This window comes from Asterias amurensis, chromosome 8 (genome assembly GCF_032118995.1).
Source record: "Asterias amurensis chromosome 8, ASM3211899v1".
NCBI classification, from domain to species: domain Eukaryota; kingdom Metazoa; phylum Echinodermata; class Asteroidea; order Forcipulatida; family Asteriidae; genus Asterias; species Asterias amurensis.
In genome coordinates, this window is record NC_092655.1 from 3475732 (window position 1) to 3499688 (window position 23957).

Here is a 23957-nt window from a genome sequence, read left to right on the forward strand (position 1 = left end):
GGGTCGAGTAGAGTATTTACATTATTATAGGTCGACAGTGGTGATATTTCTTGCCAATCGTTTTGGTTCTTTAGATGCTGGCGCACCATTGTGTTACACTTCAGGAACACTTTACAACCCGTTTTTCTGTTAAAGGACCTATGATGTAAAATTCTGTTCATAAGATCTAAATTTTATTAAGACGTCGAAACTATCAGTGTATCTTTGGTTTATTGAGTGTGAACCTGGTTCAGGGGGAAAGACAATTTTGGCAACCGAGGAACCACTGGACCCATAGTCAAGTTGTTATACCACTTTACATAATAATGAGTTTGTTTGAGAGATCCTCCCACCTCCAATAAACACTGAATATCTTCCCTTTTGATCGTCTTCTTTACACCTATCAGTGCCTCTTCTTGCTAACAAGGTTACACGTTCGAAAAACTCCCGGTTGGAATTAAATCGGATTCCAAATCCCAGAGGGAGTCTGACACATTTATGTGTCAGGCTGATCCGGCAACTGGTCAAAAACTGATTCCTTGTCACGCTGACTTGAAACTGAGTCAGGCCCTACGGGACCCGCATTCGAGTCAACGTCTGACCCGGGAGTTTGTAGAGTGCATGTTTAGAGTGCATACTGGTCGAGTTTAATTGAAGAGAGAGAACCTCTTTGAGGTTAGCACTCGATCATCCTTAGTGATAGACAGAAAGGCTTCCATCATGCACATTCCATTGCAGATAATGACCCACTCAAGATAATGAAACCCATTCTAAGATCAAAGGGATTCAAACAAGGTCAGATATTCTGAATACCTGTAATAAACAACATTGATGACACACCGATGACACGATAACCAAGTTTAGTATGGCAGCAATGAAAACATGTTGTTAGTTTCTTCTTCAAAAATACATTTCATTGCACAACAGTCAACTAATTTTGTCGTCATTGTGTTGCCTCCATATAATATTGAAAAATAGTTCTTTGTCAGAGTGTAGTACGGGTTAATGTAATGCTATTTGTTGCAATTACAAATCATAATGTTTATTTTTTCCTTCACTTGATTTGTTCTAGCCAGATTGAAACGGGTAAGGCATTAATTGTTTGACGTCCGTCTTGCGGTGGTGAGGAATAGCGCCCTCAACTTTCAGCAAACGTTGCAACTGTCCCGTCACAAACTTTTCTTCATATATAGACGCATGCTTGCCTTTCAATTGAACTTTCAGATAAGCATTAAAGTGCTGTTTGAAGTTATGGGGATGTGTAAACCCTTGATTCTTTTCTCTAATGGGCTGGTGGACCTGAACATGTTAGGGAACTTGTGTTTTCCAGTATCCTTTGATTTATCCCTCAGGAGAACGGCATGAGAACGATCTTACAAGCCCAATGGTGTCATTGGATATAGTCATGCGTTGAAGACAAAGCTTTCAAGTCTGTGTTATGATTGGTCCAAGGTTTATTATGGCAACTCATTGGAGTGTTCCTACACTGCCCAAGCTGCATTAATGTGTGCATAATTACGTTTTGTACATGCATGTATGTTGTTTGTTTAGAGGGTGTATACCCCTAATAAGCACAGATGTGAATTGCATGTGTGAATTGTCTGCGAATCTCTTTGTTAAATGGATGTGAGGTCAAATGTAGATCTGGTTGAATCCTGCGAGGCACTCGGGCAAGTGTCTGGCGTTATTCACGAGCATCGAGGTGTGACACCAGGGGTGGATTTCACAAAAGTAGTCTTAACTTAGGACTAGTCCTAGGCAATGCTAAGAGATAGAACCAGTCCTAAGTTAGGATGAGTTACTGGTCCTAACTTAGGACCAGTCCTATCTCTTAGCATTGCCTAGGACTAGTCCTAAGTTAGGACTACCTTTGTGAAATCTACCCCAGATGTTTATGTTTTTGCCTGCTTGCATGTTTCTGAGGGCGCTATTACGGATATCCATATAAAATTTTGACAGGCTACATGAGGGCGCCCTTGTCATAACTGACGCAGTTTGTGGCAGCTCCATCTATGTTCAACTGTCCGCTCAACCATAATCACCTATCTGATTTTAATAGTCACAGTGCACGTTGTATACTGCCACCATGCGTCAAATGGAGCTTAATAAAGATTAGGGTTTGGATTGCTGGGGGGCAGGGTAAGGTTTTGGATTAGCTTATGTATCCAGTTTGTATGTGTGACGTCATTCCACTCTAATTTCGGCCAGACTATCGAGACAAACTAAGGTGGGGAGATTACCCATCCTGTCTAAACGCCACCGCTAAACTAGTATGCAGAATATGCTATCAAAATGCACACAGGTATTGATATCTTTGTCTTTAAGATTATCTTTGGATTATGGATTAAGAACAACATTCCTGTACCTTGATAGTGCTAATAGTCCGATCAATTCAGGTTCATCAACAGACACCAAAAGGCATAACGGTCAGGATACACAGTGTCACTCTGCAACTGCCTGTTTTTATTTAAGTTTCTTCGTTTGTTAAATATAACAATTACATCACCAACGTTTTTACATAATAATTTGACGACTCAAGTACATACACTGGCCATAAACACGCTAAATACAAGTATAACGTAGCAAATCAAACCCGCAACCATTACTCATTAACGTGTGTGTTCCTTGCAATTACAAGGACATAGAGAAAAAAAGGACCGACTTCATATTATTTAACCCCCCCCCCCCCCCCCGTCCGTTAGAAATTAATTAATTCCATGTTTACTAACTTAATTGTTTTCCAATAAAAAACGTTGGGTTAACTCTTTTTCAGTTTCAAAATACGGAAACGTTCAAAACTGAATGGCAAGTATTAGTATCTCCGAAACCTAAGTACGTTTTTCTTTTTCATTTTAGATTTAATAATTCTATCTAATTATTGTTGTTTTGTTCTTCGGATAATTTGGATCATGAGAACATGGTGGTATTCAAAAAGCAATTATGAATAACAACTAAATTTTCATTCTTGTTTTTGGGTCTTCCATTCAGGAAAAAACCCTAAAAATTGTGTTTCTACTTTGTATTCATAGAGACACTTTAATAATATAGAGATTTTTGTTAAGTTATGTTTATATCAACTTTTTTCAAATTCTCGTTTCTCTGGCGAACGACAACAATCCACAACCAAATATATAGCCTTGTACATTATTCGAACTGCCACCAGAATTATTTCCTCTTCCAAAAAAGCTTTGCTTTCTGTATGGAAGGACAAATATTATTTAAAAAATTTATTAACAAACAAAATTGATGTATCCCCTGCTGTAACACATTGTGCTAACATTAGATGCCATGCCCAAAATGTGCGTATGCTGTTTATTCGGGTTGTGTTTTAAAGGCAGTGGACACTTTTGGTAATTATTCAAAATTGGTTTTAGCATAAAAAACTTACTTGGTAACAAGCAATGGGGAGCTGTTGACAATATAAACATTGTGAGAGTATTCGTTTGAAGTGACGTAGTTTTCGAGAAAGAAGTAATTTTCCACGAATTTGATTTCGAGACCTCAAAATTAGATTTTGACATCTCTAAATCAAGCATCTGAAAGCACACAACTTCGCGTGACAAGGCTGTATTTTTCTCCCATTATTATCTTCGACGAACAATTGAGTTCAAATTTTCACAGGTTTGTTATTTCACATATTAGTTGGGATACACCAAGCGAGAATACTGGTTTTTGACAACTACAAATCGTGTCAAAATTCTCACATATTATAATTAAAACAACAAAAATTACAGAGTTTGCTGCAAGATGTTTCCAGTGTCATTCTCTACTCCCTATCCTCTTCCATTGTCTGGTAGTCGGTCTGTTTATGTGTCGTGTAGGACACTGGTAACCGCTCCTCCATCAAAATGCCCTGTAACCATAAAAACATGAAAAAAGTAACCCCTAATGAAAGCATATACTGTTTACCATAATTTTCTGTATCATATCGCAAATTTCTCAAAAATATCCTCTTGTCATCGAAAATATACAAAGTTAACCGCCAATGAAAGCATGTACTGTTTATCATAATTTTCTGTATCATTTTACCAATTTCTAAAAAATGCCCTGTTGTCATACAAACATATACAAATTAGCACAGAACCGTGGATTTTTTTGTTTTTATTGCACTCTAAATGCATAATTGTTACTTGAAATTTGTTGTCATGGCTTCACTATACTCACTATTTTATCCTCTCTTCTTGGTGGATCTCTCAAGAAGAAGCACAATGGAGCGTAAACAAAGCTTAAAATAGCTACAATCCTCAACAACCTGTAGTGATACATGAATAATTAATTAGTTTAGAAAAGAAACTTGTGCATTTACAAAATACTACGTGACTCTTGGTGTGTAACTTAATGACGTATAGAGAGATTTTGTACATGACACTTTTGGCACTTATGTGTCTGCTTTTATGTGAAACAAAATTCAACGGTTGTTGTAGGTATATGGCAACCCTATGATTAATCATTGCTTATGAATTTAAGTTTGTTTCTTCATTTTTTAAATTTTTTTTCTGAATGCACATATAAGTTTTATGACGCAGTGCTTTGACGAAAATGCATCTTGTATCCGATTCATTTTGCCATAGGTTACAGTTTACACAAGGTATTTTTGCCAGAAGCGATTGTAGCGGTACGAACCATGTTCAGACAATTATTTTGCACACTGCCCACTATTCGCAGCGACATTTTTGTTACAACTACACTCAGTTTCCCCCCACCACTTACCATGGAAATCCTATAGACTCAACTATCTCAGCACTCAACGATGGCCCTAACAAAAGAAAAATAACAAAACAATTTTGATTTCAAATGTACTCTGGTGCTGGGATTTGTGTTTGTTTTTATTGTCTGTCGTTGGTATTGCCATCACCACAACATCAACTTCTCAGTGTTTTTAAGTCAAATTGTTAGTGTCATTTTTGCGCAATTTTAGTATCACGAGGCATTGTCCGGAATGTCGGCATGCGGCTACGGTTGTGACTGTTGCTAAAGGAAGCCATATATGCTTCAACACATGGAACCAAGCCGTACCCCGAGCCTAAGCTGCAAATTGGGCACCTTCGTTAAGATGCCTTTTTCTTAATGGAGCTGCCATCTTGGTTTCATTCAGAGCCAAGCCATAATTCAACGTAGTAGGAAGGAAAGGCAGTCTACTCCTTGAAGGAAAGGCAGTCTGGTGCTATGTGTCTTACGGAAGGAAATTCCTTCTTGTGGTCATGTGGAACCTGACTAATACGGCACATGTTAAGATATTGTTACGGCATCTTTGCACAATACAGTAATGGGTAAATCCAGTGTGTGCTGGACTTTTTCCTTTGTTCTTACCCACTGCAAAACCTATGCAGAACGCAACATCAGCAATAGCGTATATACTGCCGTACACCGACACGTGTCGAATGTCGACAAGATGACCCATGATTGGCATCATGGTCGCGTCAACCATACCTGTAATAGAAATGGAACTTCATTCAAAAATTTGAGACTTTGGGGGATTCTATAGGTGGCAGTAGACTAACAAAGTCAATCCTAAAGCTACTGCCGTCGATTTCACAAAGAGTTAGGACTCGTCTTATCTCTAGTTTTGACGAGTGAAATCGACGGCTGCCACCTAGCGTTAAAACATCTCCATTCTTAATCTCAATCAAATTATTTAAAGTTGCGAATTCGTTGCAATAGATTTGCTTAATTAGATAGTAGTAATGTTTTCCTCATGGTTGTCTTCTTTGGTAGCAAAGATTCCATCTTTGGTGGATTGAGAGATTTGACAAAGAAACATCGTGCTGCTTTCTTTCCATAATGGCGGTTTGGGTTGTGTGTTATTTGGACCCAAAATGACGATTGGACATAATAATCTATGGTGTGTAATTTATTTGTCTGCCAGACTTCTCTTTATAAACCAGTGTTCTATTGAAATAATGTCCTCCGAAAATTCTGTCCCCCATGAAAACTTAACATGGGCAGGAGGAGGTTGAATCTAAAGAGGTCGCTATCAGAAGACATTTTGACGAATGGGGTGTGGGGAGGGGGCAGCATCTCCTGCCACACCGGCACTTACCCACTGCAAATCCTAGCATGAAATTCGGAGCTATGAGGTGACCAACTTCTGTACCGAACGGAATCTGAAATAAAGAATTTGTAATCTGTCAACTAATGCGATCATATTTTCTTTGTCATTGACTTACACAACCGGTCGCTGAAATTCACAAGTAAGGAATGTGAAATGAAATGACAGAATGTATTTTTCTCAAACTTACCAAAAACATAGCCAGGCCCGCCAATAGCATACCAAGCAAGGAGGTTAACCACCTAGAAGGCCAAATTCAAATTTACAATGGTCAAATATTGTTTCGTCATTAATTGAAAAGACTCAGTTGTTAGCTTGAACTTAACTATAAATCAAGCAAGAAATCAATCAATCTTCGTTTTTGAAAATTCTGTTTAATATGATTAAATAAACTAGTTATTGAACAGCTTTTAATTTTTTTAAATAAATTAATCATTATACTAAAATGCAGTGAAGTTAACAGAGGTTTTTGAGGTAAAAGAAAACTACAATAAAAAACCAACTGCTCTCCGAAACAACATTTTTAAAACAAGCGATAATTTGTTACTGACCTTCCTATTTTGTGTCCCAGTGGCCCAAAGATGTTGGTACTGATCAAATATGAAACACCAGCTGGGAGAAAAATAGCACCTGTAAAAAAAATCAAAGTCGATCAAATCTTTTTAGCTAGGTTTTCTTTAGTATAACCTGAATCTGATGATAGGAATAAAAGTCAGACCCCTCCCACGTGCAGACTGTTTGTGGGTTTGTGGTAAACAGTGGCAGCCAACAAACATTTTATTAATATTTATTCTTGTTTATTTATTTATTTTATTTTATTGAATTTGTTCTTATGTATTTATTTATTTATTTATTTATTTATTTATTTATTTATTTGTTGTTATTTTGATAAAGTGGGCAATATACGAATGGTTCATGTCATATTATAAAGACCCAATATGTGCTTTGCAGCAACACATTACTATCCTCAACAACTTGAGATATGGAGAACAGGTTGTAATTGCACTGTTAAGTGTACTCCTATCATGGCGTTTATCTATATAAAACAAATATATACACAAAAAAAAGTGAATTTGTTTGATTTGATTTTCAATCTTACCGATTTGCCATTTTGATGGGTTATGCATACGTTCCAGCATCCACAATGGCAAGGATGGCTCCAGCAGGGCTATACCCATATTACCGAATGTGATGGCTCCTGTGAAAGAATTACATGTAATTTAATAATACTATATACAAAGCAAAGAATCTCTTTACTTTGTTCAACATTGTTAATAAGGCATAGTGCTTTAGAACTTACTGAGAACCATTACCACAATGCGTACGAATCTTTCTCACTGAAAAGAAGCTTGACACTGTGCCTTTGGCCCTCTATGGCCAGACTTTGTAGACGATGACAATGTGTTGTAGTTCCCTAGTGTTTTGCTATCACACTCTTTTCACAAAGTTGTATGTGAAAATATTCTTGATCACATGTTGATTTATATGCAACCTTCATTTTGCACTTACACTCATGAAAACCAACTATCAAACATTCGTAATGTTCCTGCGTCTAATTGCTCCCCGTGCCTCTACTAGATTTGTTTCATCTTGGCTGAATCTGAGTTTTTACTCCTGGATACGTGCAGAAAATACTGCAGAGAATACTACCATTTCCATGTAATTTGTATCTTAAGATGAGTTTTGTTTACTTTACCTGCTGCTATTAAGATGTAGGGATCTCGTAAGAGAGTCAACAATGGCGTCCCCTCCATCTCAGCTTCTTTACTCACGCCCGGATGAAGCACAAGGAGCTGCAGCACTGATTACGGTTGAAAATATACAAAAACAACACACAAGAAAACTGTATATAACTAAACTGAACATGAATGGATTCAGTAGTGAACTTCAAAAAGAGATAAGATTAACTCTTAAGATGGGTTGTCAGTATGTAGTGATTTGTATTGTGAACTTACACTTTAGCTTAGCATTCGGATTGATTTGGCAGTTAAGACCTTATTTATTATATGTCTTTGTGAAATCGGCCCCATGATCTTATTGGATGTTTTTACGGAAACCAAACCATACCGTAGTCTGTTTACCACGGATTGCTCATTAAATGTTTCTGGGTGTGCGTTTCGACGCAAAGATTGTTTGAATTTTAATTTGTTTTGGGTGCTTTCATGTGTCAAAGCGTATGATTATACAGCTATAATGGGGTACCAATTTCAATTTGAAACACGAACAACCACAAGCCGAACTGTGTCATTTTCTTACCAGTGTTGGTTTTGGACAAGTTCAGTTACAGACTTCTTCAAGAAAAAGGGAAAAACAAAACTGTCGCACCAAGAGAGCTATGGGTTTGATTCGTAATAAAAAGTACAGGCGACAATGTGTTAATAAAAGTGATATTGTTAAGAAATAAACCCTATGTTGATATGATTACTGACAAAGATTTTGTTGAATCCATCACATATGGTACAGCTCAGAGATCAGCCATGTTTGCGTACTAATTGGGATCATTTCCTTAGGATTTGACTCAAAATGTGAACTTACACCCGTCGGCCAAAGCCAACGCTGCTAAGACCAGAAAAGCTGACTCCTTCCCAACAAACTCATACATGGCTCCTCCAAAAGGTGGACCAACTACAAGAAATACGGGGAGGGGGGGGGGGGGCAAAACAACATGTTATCAGTGTGTTATAAACGTTCGCCTATAATCAACACCACAATCCACGTTAAAGCTCATACAACCCACCGCACACGTCTGTTGTTCAGATTGTGCTAATTTTCGGTATGTTATGGAGACAAGGACAAAAAAGGGAAAACAAAAGGACTCAAAAATTACATACCTTACTCCATCATTTTTGAGCAATTTTAATGGTTTCCTGATTGCTCATTGTCTCCTCTAGGAAGGATGGGTAACGAATTGTAGCCCAGTTGTGAAAATGAACGAGGAATTGTCTAAAGCTTAATGCAAAAGCAAGGCTCAACATTGTGGCTGAACCAGACCAGATCCATAGCAGCTGACTCTTTTCCTCATGTACGGGTTTTCATATAATTACATTAGTCAGTGTACAACCTTTACCTAAACTTCTATATTCCTTAACGAGCTACAGTTTTCTCAGTTCTCTCTTTTGATTAACCGCTTTTTACAGTTCCAGAGCATAATGAAAACTAGTCCCAAGACATAAATACTTACTGAGCACACCAAAAGCTAACCCAGCCAAGGCTTGCCCCATGGCAGCCCCTCTTTCCTCATACCCAGGGTATCGTTGAGCCAGCATTCCCATTCCTTCAGGAGAATCAACAACACTGGAATATTATCACTATGCACATTCTTAATAAAACACATTTTACTTACTCGACTTTGCATACCGATAGAATTTTACTGTTCTTATATTTTCTTGAATGACGTGGGGTTTGAACGAAAGAAAAGTTGATCAAGTCAGTTTCGTGTGTGGTTTGTTATTTAATTTCATTTTGCTACAACCATACTGACTTGGTGAGATAAATTATGTCAGTAAAGTCGACTTACCATTTATCTAAGTCGACTTGGTAAGATAAATTATGTTGTTAAGTCAACTAATTGTTTTGAATAAGACGACTTAGCAAAATAATATGTCGGTAAGTCACTGATTCCACGAAATAAGTCGTCTTGATGAGATAACGTATGTCGGTAAGTCGATATGTCGGATGACACTTATGGAGCTCCGTACATACTAATGGAAATGTTCACAAAACAATGGGGGACTCTTGATTAGGTGTCGTTACGGCGAAATCGTAGCCCAGAGGGATAGTGATTAAGTAGTGCAAGGTGACGTGAAGCACGGCCTTTGTCATCTTAATGTCAGATAAGTTGGGAGATACAAAATTTTTAGGGGGGGGGGCTGTTTATTCATCTGCTTACCCGCTACCGATGAGCAAGATGATCCCACACCCTGAATCATCCGGGCCGTCAACATCACCCAGAAAGACTGCCCAAAAGCAAACACTGTGCCAAATAAAAAAGAAATTAATTTAACATGTAAATCCTGAAAAGAAGTACTAAGAATGGAAGTCTGTTTGTTTGCATTTCTATCCCGAAAGTGTCTTTCTGTCAATGATTATTTGCCAGGAAGTGTCTTCCACACGCATCAACATTGACCCCAAAACATAAACAGTTCAACCTGAGAAGTCACCTTTTTTTCAAAAGCCCTTGCAACACTGTCAAGCTTAATTTGTCTGAAGTTGTGATCCTCATATGGGCAAATCGCTAACGATTTCATTGTATATGCACGCCTTCCAAATGCTTCAAAAGTTAAAAAACTTCTCTTCGTCTAAAAACAACCCATCTTTGAACGCTTGATGGCGCATTTTTATCATGAGCCTGTCGTATTCTAAGGTCAAGCTGAAAAGAAGGTAAACCATACAGGAAATTATTGGATTGCACTAGAATAATGAGATGGGCTAAGATTTCCTCCATGTATGGCTTCTTGACGTGTATAGTGTGGTTTCTGTATACCAAGAAAATGACTGCATGTGCAACTTGAACATAGTTCTAACTGTCTTTGAATACAGCAGTAAACAATGTAAAATAATTAGCATTTTATTTACCTAATGTAGATGCAAACATGATCAGGAATCCAGTAAACATCGGTATGCTGTAGCCGATTCTAAAAAATATAGAATAACAAAATTATGAAGATGAAGTACAACAATATGTGAATATAATTAATAATTCTGGCTGCTGTGAAAGGGCAAGCGATCGAAAAAGAAATTGTTTAGTGTGACGTTCTCAAACAAAATACATATAGGCCCCTTACCACCCACGTGTTGACTTTAAAATATCAGTGCAATAATACGACGGGCAATTAAATAATAAAAATGAAAACACCACACAATGCGAAATGTGCAGTCTTTTGAGCTTTATGGAATCAGTTCAAGGACGTGCATAATTATTAGAAATGTGACTAACTATGAACATTTTCTCGGCAGGTTTTGTACATCAAATTGTTCTATATCTATTTTAAACTGTTCTTCCAGTGTGCTTAAATTTTCCCTCAATTGGCAGGCCACCAATTGATCGAGAACTGTTTCTCGTGCAAGCCATCAACAGCTTTGGTCAATATTTACGCCCCAAGCGTTGACTTAGTAACCTCAGCTGCAAAGCCTTATAGCAAGAGATAGTGAACCTGGCTTTCTCTTTCACGGTCCACAATAGCCGGGTGGCAATGAAGACGTGCGAGGTCCTTATAAGGAAACTTGCCCAAATCGTCAAGGCTTGTGTAACATAATTAGGAACCCTTTATACAATGTAAAACATGAATTCGGTACATAGATAAATAAGAACAATCCCAATTCCGACTTGGGAGTTTTTAGAATGTAAAACTACCTTTACTGACCTGTTTGTGAGAGGCCCGACAAAAGGATTGGAAATAAGTTGAACTATTGCCTTGGAGGCGAATAAGATGCCCACTTTAAGATTGATATGTCTTAGAAGAAGGCTGTACTGCAACTGCTCTGCTGCACTCATAGTAGGCGAGGGGTCGTCCGTACCATTTAAATTACCTAGAAAATAATGTTACAAGAATGAAAACACAATCAGTTGTACTATTTTTGAAAAACTAAAACAACTGGAAGGAATGTGATCCTCCCAAAATATAATTATGTGCAGTTTAAAAGTACTCCTTCAATGTTGTTAATTGTCAATACTAGCTATATCCGCACGTTTCGATCCCAAGCATTGTGAAACAAACATGTGTAAAAAGTTCAAGCTAAATCAATCATAGGAGTCTTGAAATCAGTGAGAGAAAAAAAACGGTCTTCCAACAGCGCGTATTGGCCTATATACAATTTAAATGTTGTAAGCCTTATACTTATGTCTCAAAAACTACAGCATGTCAGACAACAAGTTTTAAAGGGGGGGTTTTCAGTCTTGATACCATCTTAGGTTATGTACAAGTCTGTATTAATGTCTATAGATTCCAATCTTACCAATGGTGTGAACACCATATAAAACATCAGGCTTGCAGAGGATCCCTGTTCGAAACGTCGAAACCATATCGGCTCTTTTCAGAGCCAATTAACACTCCCTCCAATGAGTATTGTATCATGGTTATACCCGCAAGTTTACTATTATTTATATTTCATTCATATAAAACTTGGTTTTGTTGAAACACGATTTCACATTGTACTGAAAATTATGTTTACATTTGAAAATTGAAATAATGCAAAGTGGCACCGATTTTAAATCAATGTACAAATACGAACTTCGGTAACCCCAAACTATTTCATTATAGCAGTGGTAACCATTTAGCTTAGATAATATTATACCTTCACCTGTACTGCAAGAGGTTTTGCGGCTGAAGATAATCATATTACTAATTGTTGGGTCTTTGCCCGACTGAAGATGGTCAGCAAATTACATTTTAATGATGTATTGTCCAAGAAAGTATACATGTTACTATCTTGACATATCATGCAGCAACCCAACAGCATTATGAGTGGTGTGTAATGGAATTGTAAGCTCATTAGGATGATTTTCATAACGGTTATTTTAAGCACTTCCCATAGTCAGAAGTACTACCTTGCATTGATTGGATTTTCAGCACTGTGACTTATGCGCTAGTTCTTAAAGATTTTATTTTGTCGTAGTTTGCTAATGTACACATTACCGGTGGGAAGTATCAAAACTGTAGTTTCGTATTTCCTTTGATTTCGAAGAGTTGTCTCAAATTGTTCACAAGCCGAGTTAGGACACCAAACCTACGTCTCTTCGACTGTCCTTGGAGCATTTCAAAAGAACAACGACCGTACCGTATTATTTGATATTACTCGTTTGGTCACCATTAATACAAACATGTCGAGTTCGGACATTGGAATGAATGCATCATGGTTGTATTAGTGATATTGTAAAGCATCACTTGCCATAATCTCCATCAAAGTGTTTAAAATCCCAGATCATAACTGCTAGGCTAGATCACAACCTCTGATTAGATATTGTTAGATTAAAATTTTGTTTATTGCTACTTATACAGTACACAACAGAAACTGCCTAAAGCTCTCTTGCTTGAAACTACAAATATGATAAACTTATACTTAAACATGGCCGTTGGAGGCCTAAAAAACCAGATCGGGGGGGGGGGGGGGCACAATACAGAGGAGACAAAACATGTCCGGTTCGTTCACAGTATTAATTCTCAAAAGTTAATGATTTGTATTTACATTCTATCCACACTGGGTCTGCCGATGACACTGAACCCACGGCTAGTTCCAGACAGCTTGTATTATTTTCACTTGGCTTGAGTCTTCCATTGACGTACTCCGGGTGTTCTTGTTCAAAAATGAAGTCTGGAAGGATTGGCACTGTAAGGCGATGAGAAAAGAGAGAAAAAAAAGTCTCATTTTAAGGTGCGATTCAAACAAACAACCACAGGCCTGTATGCGTTTTGTTTATAGGAGCAAGGGCACCAAGGCATTTCCTCCTTGGTAAAGGGCACCCTTTGAAGTAACTGTACATTTTTACTGTAGCACTTCAAGGGCACCAAGGCAAAAATCAGGGGGCATGGAGACAATCGCCTTTGTTGTCTCCGGGAAGTATGGCCTGCAACAATAAAACGCTTAAAATAAGCACTGGTATTGTGGCACACAAAGTGCCATGCCTGGAAAGTCAAAGTCCATGATATCCCAAAATGGACCAGTTCATTGTCTAAGAGGGGGATCAGGTTCCCGAGTTTTGTTTTTTGTTCAAGAACGGTTTTGGTCTGAAGCTTATTGTAATAAAACTGTCCCTTACCCACTACTGTCATCAACATATTGTCCAGTAGAAGCGCCACGAACACAATAAACAGAACAAGTTTCCGCGACTGCCGAAGGTCCTTCATGCACTCCAAGAGGTTAAAATCTCTCCACCAGTAATGAAGCGATGCCCGGTGCTGCTCGTAGAATGACGTCACTTGTGTGTCCGACTCCATCTCAGTGCAATAGGTTCACACACACTACCGCCAAATGTTCACTTTTTGAGCTAGTTCTACAGTTTTGAGAGAGAGAAAAATAATCACAATTTTGGATCAAAAATGAGATGAGAGAAAAATATAGCGTCATTCTGAAATTGGCCGAACTATCATCAACACCATTGTTCACCAATTTTGCAGGTATGAATCTGGTTTATTTTATTATATCTGTAGGTCTATGCATCATTTCTAAAACTTTCAAGTCTTACCTAGTTATTAAGAATGCATGAGAATTGATTGTTTCTTTATGTCAACATGTTTTTGTGCTATTTAGTGTATTTTTAATCATGAGATATGTGGTTCGCCAAGACGGCGGCCGAGATTTAGTTTAATTCATTTTCCATTTAATAAATTTGTAATTATTGTTCAACTATTTTTGTTTAATTATTATTGTTTAAGGTTCTTCTGAAATTGGCTGATCTATCGTCAACATCTCTATTCACGAATTTTACAGATTCCGACAATAAAACTTTCAAGAGATCTGCCAATCCAGTTTCTCCGTGCCTCAGTGACTTAACAGAATCTTAATGATCACAAATATTTTTAACATAATGAAAGCTGAAACCATATTGAAGCCCGGTTTGTCATAACAATGTCTCTGACTAGGAGCATCAATACACACTTTCTAAACCATACGTTTCTCAAAGCCAGGAGTCAAGCACGCTCTTCACACGCAAAACGATATTTCAGGGTAAAATCAAGAAGCTAAGTCAACCCTGTTCCTCTTTCTATTGTAGCAAAATTGCATACATTTTAATGAGAAACACTCCATCATGTTACACAAGAGCTGCCGACATACCGGTCTGCTCTGAAGGATGTTAGAATCACGTACGTTTTGTATTCACACACCTCATCAGCGAACAAAAAAAAAGAATGATTCTGTTCAATACAAAGACCATCACAACAGGCTCTTTAATTACCGCGTATAGAATTACAAAACAAAACAGAGCACAGCTTGCCTGAGGCTCAATTAGTGGGGCCTGGTGGTGATTATATCAAAATGACCGCTGACCAACTGGCAATTCAGCGTCAACTGTGCTTCAAAACATTGACGTCAAGAAAACAAAACAAGAGCTTATGGTGACGGAGACGTGTGGGAAATCCTCCCGTCTTGTTGTCTAAATATGAGTTTGAATTATAAAGAAAACCCAATCAGTGAACAGTCAATTAGTATTGGATAAATCCAGCGAGCCTTTCTCAGTAAAAGTCTGTTTGAGATGCCTTAAAAAACCGCTACATCATTAGGGTATTTTTTCTTCTTCGGAGTGTACATTTTTTCCTATAAATGATTGATCATTTTTTATACTTAGTATTTACCTTTCTATTTTCACTATTTCTTCTTTCTGTTCATGTAGGCCTTTTTATTGGTATGTGATTTTTAAATTATCATTAGTGTTTTTGTTTAAAGGCAGTGGACACTATTGGTAATTACTCAAAATAATTATTAGCATAAAACTTTACTTGGTAATGAGTCATGGGGAGAGGTTGGTGGTATAAAACTTTGTGAGAAACGGCTCCCTCTGAAGTGACATAGTTTTCGAGAAAGAAGTAATTTTCCACGAATTTGATTTCGAGACCTCAAGTTTAGAATTTGAGGTCTCGAAATCAACCATCTAAACGCACACAACTTCGTGTGACAAGGGTGTTTTTTCTTTCATTATTATCTCGCAACTTCGACGACCGATTGAGCTCAAATTTTCACAGGTTTGTTATTTTATGTATATCTTGAGATACAGCAAGTGAGAAGACTGGTCTTTGACAATTACCATAGTGTCCACTGACTTGCAGCCTTAATCCTTGCTTATCTGGGTTTGGGAGACAAACGCCTTTTGGAGACAGTTAATTGTTTTACTTGTATGCTCTCCTGTGAATCCCACCGTGTTTCTATTGTGAATCCGATGCCCAAATAAACATTTTGGGCCCTTGTATAATAAAATGTAGAACATTTGGGGTGTAAACAAAATATCGAAAACATTACTTTAGGCGTTGCGGTTTGGATCATCGAAATTAAAACAGACTTTCTTGACAAACTATTTCTATTGAACTACAATAAGATGGAAACAATTTTCAGGCCAATCGCTAACTTCTCTCTAGCCTATTGCACTCCACTGCAGATTTGTTATTTTATATATAAATTGTGATACACGAAGTGTGGGCCTTGGACAATACTGTGTACCGAAAGTGTCCAATGGCAATGGCTTTAAATCTTACAAAATTTACCTTGTGTGAAAGGATATTGTTTGTTTCTAGTCCAAGTTCTCTAATTGCAAAATCTTGTCACACGTATATTGCTACATTTTACAACCATGCTAAAATTAAGCAAGGGACCCTAGTTAAATTGCTGTTGTGTGAATAGCAACTTATGTTTACACAAGGATTCGCATGGCGTTGTGTTTTGGGTTTTGTTGATCGAGCTTGTATTTTGGCCTTCACCACTTTCTCTCCATTTCACTCTATCCTGCGCTGTCTGTGGCAAAGCAAATGCTCCTTACTTCATCTTTCCATCCTCTGTTCGATTTGTTCGATTTCTTAGAGTAACTTTAAACCACACTCTCTGTTTTCAACAAGCACATCATTTACAATTATCCGGAGAAGTTCAAATACAAACTAAATAAACAGTATACACACAGTTCAATTTGGTATGGTGCCTATCACCGTATAGAATTGAAATAACCAAACAGATAATACGAATTTGTCTTTGAGGTATGTAAGCTATAGCAGTATACTGCATCATTTGTGCTTTAAGTTTTCGTAATATTGTTTATACATTGTTGGCAACTGTTAAAGGCAGTGGACACTATTGGTAATAACTCCAAATAATTATTAGCATAAAATCTCACTTGGTAACGAGTAATGATGGGGAGAGGTTGATAGTATAAAACCCTGTGAGAAACGGCTCCCTCTGAAGTGACGTAGTTTTCGAGAAAGAAGTAATTTTCCACGAATTTGATTTCGAGTCTCAAGTTTAGAATTTGAGGTCCCGAAATCAAGCATCTGAAAGCACACAACTTCGTGTGACAAGGCTGTTTTTTCTTTCATAGTTATCTCGCAACTCCGACGACCAATCGAGCTCAGGTTTTACAGGTTTGTTTTTTATGCATGTGTTGAGATCCACCAAGTGAGAAGACTGGATTTTGAAAATTACCAATAGTGTCCACTGTCTTTAAGACATAGAAAACATTTGAAAACATAGGCAACTGCATGCTGGATGTAGAAACATTTGGAAACCCATCACAATATCATGTAGAAGCCATTGACATGTAATGAGTCTACTTCACTCATACTTATACCTGTAGAGCTCTGTACTATTTTTGCATGAAATGTAATGAGTTTATGAATAACAGATTATAGACACATCTTTCATTTTCTGTTTTGACTTTTTATGTGGCAGGTTATACTCACCACAAACGTACAGTTGCAGATTATTTTTGATTTTTTTTAAAGAAACCGTAGGCCTAGAGAGACCCTCGTTTAGTGTTACTCTACGTCTGATTCAGTTTCGTTTATTAATAATCACAGTTACTTTGGGGTCACGGCAAGTAGCCTAACAATCCACACGCGGTGGTTATGTAACCATGTATCTAAGCTTCATTGATCAGTCTCCTTTTCATTAAATATGGCGCATAAGCGGCGTTTAAAACACGGTGTCGGTATTTGACTCACTAGGTGCTTTAGCATAACCGAGTTTCGTTTCGACTTTCATTTAAAAATTAAAAATTTATAATTAATCAGAAGTTCAATTAACAGTAATAGTGAAGTTTTCTTGGTACTTTGAACAGGTTGACATTGAAAATATCACCTCGATAAAAAAAATCCTCACTTGAAAATAAACGTATTTTCGCCAATGGTGGTAATTGTGTTCCATTCCAATATATGTTTCTGTTGTCTGCCGAGGCAAAACAGATAAAAGCATACAACGTGTTGAAGAAATTCAAAACGATGTATCAGTAAACTCAATATTTTACAAATGCCTTGGATATCTGCTAAAAACACGCATACATACATTTGAAAATGTGGGATTGTATTGTGTTGGTGTGTTTACTCTCAATCACTCAAAAACAATGACCCGGGTTACGCGCAGTAAATATTTAAGAAAAATGTCCTTTACCAAAACACATCTTACACACGCGTTTTACAGCGTGTGTTCCTCATTTAAGATTCTGTTAGTCAGAATTCCAGTATCAGAAGACACTGCTATATGTGTATGGTCATGTACATCTACGTAAGCACTCACCGTTTGTTGTTCCAAAAACAATGTGATGGCGTTAATCACGTCCTATACATTGTCGTATTCAACAAGTCAAATTAATGTGGTAATAGCTCTCGATCTGAAGCCCACATTGGCTCGACATGAACTCAAAACTCTCACAAACCAACGGGTTATGTTATGCTGCCAGACGTGATAATGTTGTATTAAGTTCTAACCAACCATCTGCAGAAATATAGCACAGTCTCGTTTGAAATTACTGATGACAAGAGATAACTTGTTGCCAGTCCTAGCTAGCTAGTCTGATCTCATTAAAGCACTGGATCCACTACGAGTAACCCGAACGCGCACGCACCCGTCTTATCACGTCCCACACACGGTCAATAGTAAACTGCCCACAGCTCAGATACAGTGTATCAATGCTACGCCTCGGCCGTGCATGGACGGACCGAACAGGGGGAGGCACAGTGCCCGTTCTCCACAGCTATTGCTACCAATAAACCACGCACCGGAACACTGCCTGTTTGCTCGAGTCGCCACATCGGAAATTAGTTCGGAAATTGCCGCCTCGACTCCGCTGTCAGCATAAGACGAAGCTGGAGACAAGCGGTCTGGATGTGTAGCGTGGAAAATATCGCTGCATGCCCACGCTAAACTTTTACAAAAACCAATGATCTTTTGAATGGCAATAATCTAGCCGAGAAGTATAGGCCCCGATCAGACATACAACTGTTCAGCTGATCGCCTGATTTCCTTTTTCTCTTTAAAACAATGCCATAGAAAACTAAAAACATTGTACTATACATTGACAAAAAATCGATACTTTTAATAGCACAGAAATCTGAAATTGTAGTGAAAATGAAACCAACGGTTCTTTTTAGAACCACCCCAACTCATTAGAGATAGGCATTACATGGTGTTACTGCAAACCTTTCCATATCGTATTTCCACCATGCAAAGTTTCAAATCCTACTTATCAATAACTTTGTATGGGGAGTGCTCTTTATTAATAGGTTGACATGGACAAAAATCTGCCATTTCTCACTGCGTTTTCGGTGAAGCAACAGTGCCCACGATAACGTTTACTTCACGGTTTCATGTCAACATATTACGTTCTCTTTTATCCAATGAAGTAAACATCGATCGCTAAGATTTCGTCGTGCCAGTGACGTCATTACGTCTCGGTTTGTTCCCCACAAGGTTTTCGTTCGCAGTCGGTATCCACTCCCGCTCAACTCCTAAAGTTAATGACGTCACTAGAGGCACGATAGCTCGAGGTAAACGTCTATCTATGTATATTATATAGTATTGTGACCTTTGTATGAGATTATCAAAGTAAATGAACAAACATAAATAAAGAATCACCTTCCTCATATTTATGATAACTCTTAGAGGAAGGCTTTGATGATGCTTTGTTTATATTCAAAGGAGGTTTATTCTTTGTTCTAGTATATTAAGCAAAACGAACTTGTTGAATGTAATTGGTTTCGAGACATGGTATATTCGCGAGGTGAGGTTTGCGGCAGCACTAGTGTATTAAAGTCTCTTGTGAGTAGTGATGGTTCTGAAAAGAACCTGTGGTTGACAACTCAACGTTTCTATCAGTATGCTCTGATTGTCTGCAACGTTTCAAAACCTACATTGTTGGTGGTATCATCATCTGGTATAAATACTTTGCTGTGTGGATTTTGTTTTACATTAACTTCAAATATTCATGCATATAATACTCGTTGTAGCGATCCGGGTAATTTATTCGTCCAATTTAATAGAACATCAAAATGAGTCCAAAAACAGTGTAGTCAATCGAGGCATCTCATATTGGAATAGTTTAATGATTCTCTTAAATCTTCACTGTCTTTATCTGTTTTTGTTAAAAACCTTAGAGCTCAGTTCCTCGACTCTCATTCAGAAAGGTGTAACATGTAAGTTGTGTTGGCCTCGTCTCATATTGTCTTGTCCGCTTCCTTTGTCCTTTGTCCTGTCACGGTTCCGTGATTTATGTTTGTTTGCCCATACGTTTTGCTTGACCTTACACCTAAATGTTGTCATTCTGCCGATTATTATTGATTCATTGTGCACCAAATATATTTATTATCTCATGTTACTGTGTTACTTGGGTAATTTCAACTTAATGTGTGTTTTTTTGTAATGAATTGCAGCATTGAAATAAATGTTACTGAATTGAATTGAATTGAATTGAATTGATTTGATTTGAATTGAATATAATATAAATATAAATCTGCACAGCTGATTACTTTAGAGTACAACAAATTAGATTACAGATGTTCGTCTAAAATTGGCTTCTATCAAAACAAATGAACAAGACGAGTAGTTTTTTTACTTTAACGGTAACTTACGAAGGGCTTGCCGCGCCCATTTCTCCTCGGGGTCATTCTTGTTACGAGGCTTGGCGACAGTACTTCGGCTGAAAGAGCATCATATGCGTACTTGATGCATCTTTGCTCAGTTTCCTTAGGCACGGCTTGCAAGATAGACTCAATCTCTAGTCTGAAACCAGGTCTTTTTTTATCTACTGGTACTAGACTTTGCCCTGTGGTGGAATGTTGTCTGCGTAAGTAGAGGAGTAAATATTGAAGGAGGGGTCAGTCATGTCTGTGCATCCATGTGATTTATGGTCCGGAGAGCCCCAGTTGATTTTGCGTAGTTTTGTAGCAATAAAAACAACTTGAAAACGGATTTGCAAACAGTTCATATTAGCTCCTGAGCCATAAAAATGATAATATGGGGTGCGGTAGTGTCAAGCGAAGAAGGACACTTTGCCAAAGGGTCATTCAGTGGTGTGGCTGGAACATAGAGAAAGGACCAGGGGTCGATTTCACAAAAAGTTAGGACTCGTCTTATCTCGAGTTAGGATGAGTAACTCTTCCTAACTTAGGATTAATCTACAGGTCTGCATGCTACAGTGCAGGGTTGGGACTCGTCCTAAGTCCTAAGATTAGTCTTAAGTTAGGAAGAGTTTTGTGAAATCGACGGCAGTGCTCCTAAGCGGGTCTCTTGGTTGGAAGGTATTATGTTAAATTTCAACTGTAATCTCACCTCTTACGCGATGTGATGTCATATGAGTCAAAATATCAAAGCAATTTTATTTCATGAATGAAAATCCTCAACTCGTGCACCTTTTTTTTCTACTATTTTCGCATCATCGTTTGTTGCAAGCTAATTGCTGATTTCATAATGACTAAATAAGTAGTGTCGTCTATATAGTTATTGTATCACAATGTGTGGAATTCATATCACAGAATCTTACACCAATGTTTATTTGAGAGAGATTGGCTGTTGCCAGCTTGGTATTTATATCCCCTTTCTGGAGTTTGCCGAGTTCCTTGACGGGAAGATCGTACACCTTTTCGCAAATACCCAATGCGCAAGCGCTAACTGCTGAATTAGGTGCATGCTGGACTAGCTAGCGATACTTGATAGCTATAGCCAGACCATCAAGCACCGGATTCAACGCCTAATGTGCGCATTTACCGAGTATTTGCGATAAGGTATATTACAACAGCAAGACAGTTCCCTCCATGAGGAATCAAACATACTTGTGTACATTTGTAATTACATGGCATTATCCTGTTTTAATTGTATTGCCCTCAGGCTAGTACTTGGGGCGGGAGTGTAATGCAAACGAATGGGTTCACTCACGACACACATTGGTTGACTCGCCCCTTGCTTCTGCGACCGGAAATAAGTCATTTCGTATCAAACGAGATTGCATTATCTGCTCTAAAAATGTACATGGCAACCGATTAATAGGGAATATTATTCTATCCCCACCCCTCCCCCCCCCCCCCCTCGATGTACGCCATATCGTTGGGTACAACGTTTCGGTATGACGTTCTGTATAGAATGACGTACATGATTCTCGAAGTCTATGAGTGTTACGTCATTATGCTCACGTGCCCGTGACGTCAATGAAAGGGCAAGAGTGGAAGACGAACTTTGATCTATTGAAAATAGTCGTTGGTATCCATTTCCGTAAGTCTTCTTTAAGAATCCTAAACTGCCCTAGGTTTAACGTTACGGTTACCGTCGACCAGGCAGCATCGACTATTTTGTCCTCATTTGCCGTGAGCGAAACTAAAGCTACAACCAAACTGACGGTTCACTGCATATAGACATTTTTGATCACGTTTCTCAGTTTGAGAAACCCTCTTTAGTCATTATTTTATCCTACATGTATCTTTTAATTCAGCTGTTTTTTTTCTCACAACTTTTTAATAAGCGTTTCTGCAAGCCTGAACATTCGTGTGATGGCTCCTCTTTACTCAATAAAAGGTATACTCAATCCCTTATCTGTCTATTCATTGTTGATTGGAATGGTGGACCATTGTACTGAGTACTAGGGCATACACAAGTTAACTGGTAAGACTGCAGCCAAGGACTTGCAATCACAAGGTTGCGGGTACGAGTCCCTCAGCAAATAGCGGATTTTCTCAATGAATAGAATAAGTATTGAGGTCTAGTTGACGAATCACAATGTCTTGGTTTGTGCGATTCATAATCAAACCACAGTTGGTATGAGAGAGATTGACTGTTGTCAGCTTAGTATATTATCTCCTTTGGGGAGTTTCCCGAGTACCCTTTGCGGGAAGATCATTCAAACGTACTGATTATGTTTTTCGTGTGTTATACTGTACCCCCATGGTATCCATCAGTGTGGGTGCTGATTGAACATATTTATTTTAGCAGTGCCACCATGTTCGCCACCCGTAACAGAGATAAATGAAAATTGTGATCACATTAAATGTGTATAATTGACGAACATAACATCAGATCGTTACACCAATTCTGATGTTCAAGTAATCATACTTAAAAGACACTAGTGGCACGACATCTGCTCATAGCCTTGCAAGTGTCGTGGGTTCGCATCCCACTCGAATAATTTCTTTGTGGATTATTTCTCACCAAACTCGAGAAAGCACTGATGAGTAAATTTCTTAATACACATTGGTGTAAGGGTTAAACCCAAATTACAAAAGATTTGGTTTGTCAAAAATACATGTTTTGTCATGAAATGGTGGCCAGTTACGCGAAACAAAAAGCAATGCAATAATGATTAACTCTATTCAAACAGTGATTGACGTTAGCTCATTCAAATTAAAACAAAACTGAGCTTGAACGCTAGCCATATAGTAGACTTGATTCAAGTCCCGTTCTCGTGTGAGAGTAATCCCTACAACCACCGTCCAAATGTAGCCATTGTGGTCCCCTATATCCAGTGGCATGGCACAGGTTGGTTTTTCTGATAGGCGATGGGACTGAAAATGAAAAGACTCTCACGGGATGGGGACTTGGGTCAAGTCTAGCCATACAGGCGTATTCGTCATCCTGCCAGTAGACGTGTTTCACGTTTTATCAGTCATAGAAACCAATGGGGACAGGTCCAGGAACACGATCCGGAAATGTGTTTTCCTGTGTCGTATCAAATGAACACGCTAAACGTACATCATTCAATAATATAAAATGGTTTGGTAAAAAAGAGTCGAAGTACGTTGTAGTCAACTGCATCGAACGGTTATGATAGATCTTTATACCTTGAAGAACATACATGTGTATTTATTTGTTTATTTATTTGTTACAACAAAACCTCAACAAATAGAGACGATACAACAAAATAGTACATTCACAATAAAAGGTACATGAAAATGTCAAATCAAGTTCTTCATTAAAAGTCTCAATTCGTACGTTAATAAGTGAGCGCTTCGCTGCAAAGGAAATTAGTCTGGAAGAT

At 38.1% G+C, this 23957-nt stretch overlaps 1 protein-coding gene across 2 annotated transcripts; it reads right to left on the bottom strand.

Moving 5' to 3' along the window:
* Nucleotides 1-2678: 2678 nt before the first annotated feature.
* Nucleotides 2679-20671, bottom strand: LOC139940692 (synaptic vesicular amine transporter-like). Of its 2 annotated transcripts, XM_071937054.1 has the most exons (18): nt 20566-20671; nt 18236-18433; nt 13785-14018; nt 13214-13354; nt 11392-11557; nt 10604-10662; nt 9918-10001; nt 9210-9302; nt 8564-8653; nt 7725-7829; nt 7128-7226; nt 6580-6658; nt 6219-6270; nt 6020-6083; nt 5290-5409; nt 4690-4735; nt 4144-4231; nt 2679-3832 (listed from the first exon to the last, which is right to left on the bottom strand). In XM_071937054.1, the coding sequence occupies exons 3-18, from the start codon at nt 13960-13962 to the stop codon at nt 3746-3748; spliced, it is 1551 nt and encodes a 516-aa protein (XP_071793155.1). In that variant the 5' UTR covers nt 13963-14018; nt 18236-18433; nt 20566-20671; the 3' UTR covers nt 2679-3745. The 2 variants fall into 2 exon arrangements, with proteins under 2 accessions (XP_071793155.1, XP_071793154.1); XM_071937053.1 differs by lacking the exon at nt 18236-18433.
* Nucleotides 20672-23957: the final 3286 nt, after the last annotated feature.

Coding starts and splice junctions, on each gene's coding strand:
- LOC139940692 (XM_071937053.1), bottom strand. CDS start 13,962: ATGGAGTCGGACACACAAGTGACGTCATTCTACGAGCAGCACCGGGCA. Junction 7,227..7,724: donor CTACATCTTAATAGCAGCAG/GTAAAGTAAACA, acceptor ATTCTTTCACAG/GAGCCATCACATTCGGTAAT. Junction 5,410..6,019: donor CATGCTAGGATTTGCAGTGG/GTAAGTGCCGGT, acceptor TTTCTATTACAG/GTATGGTTGACGCGACCATG.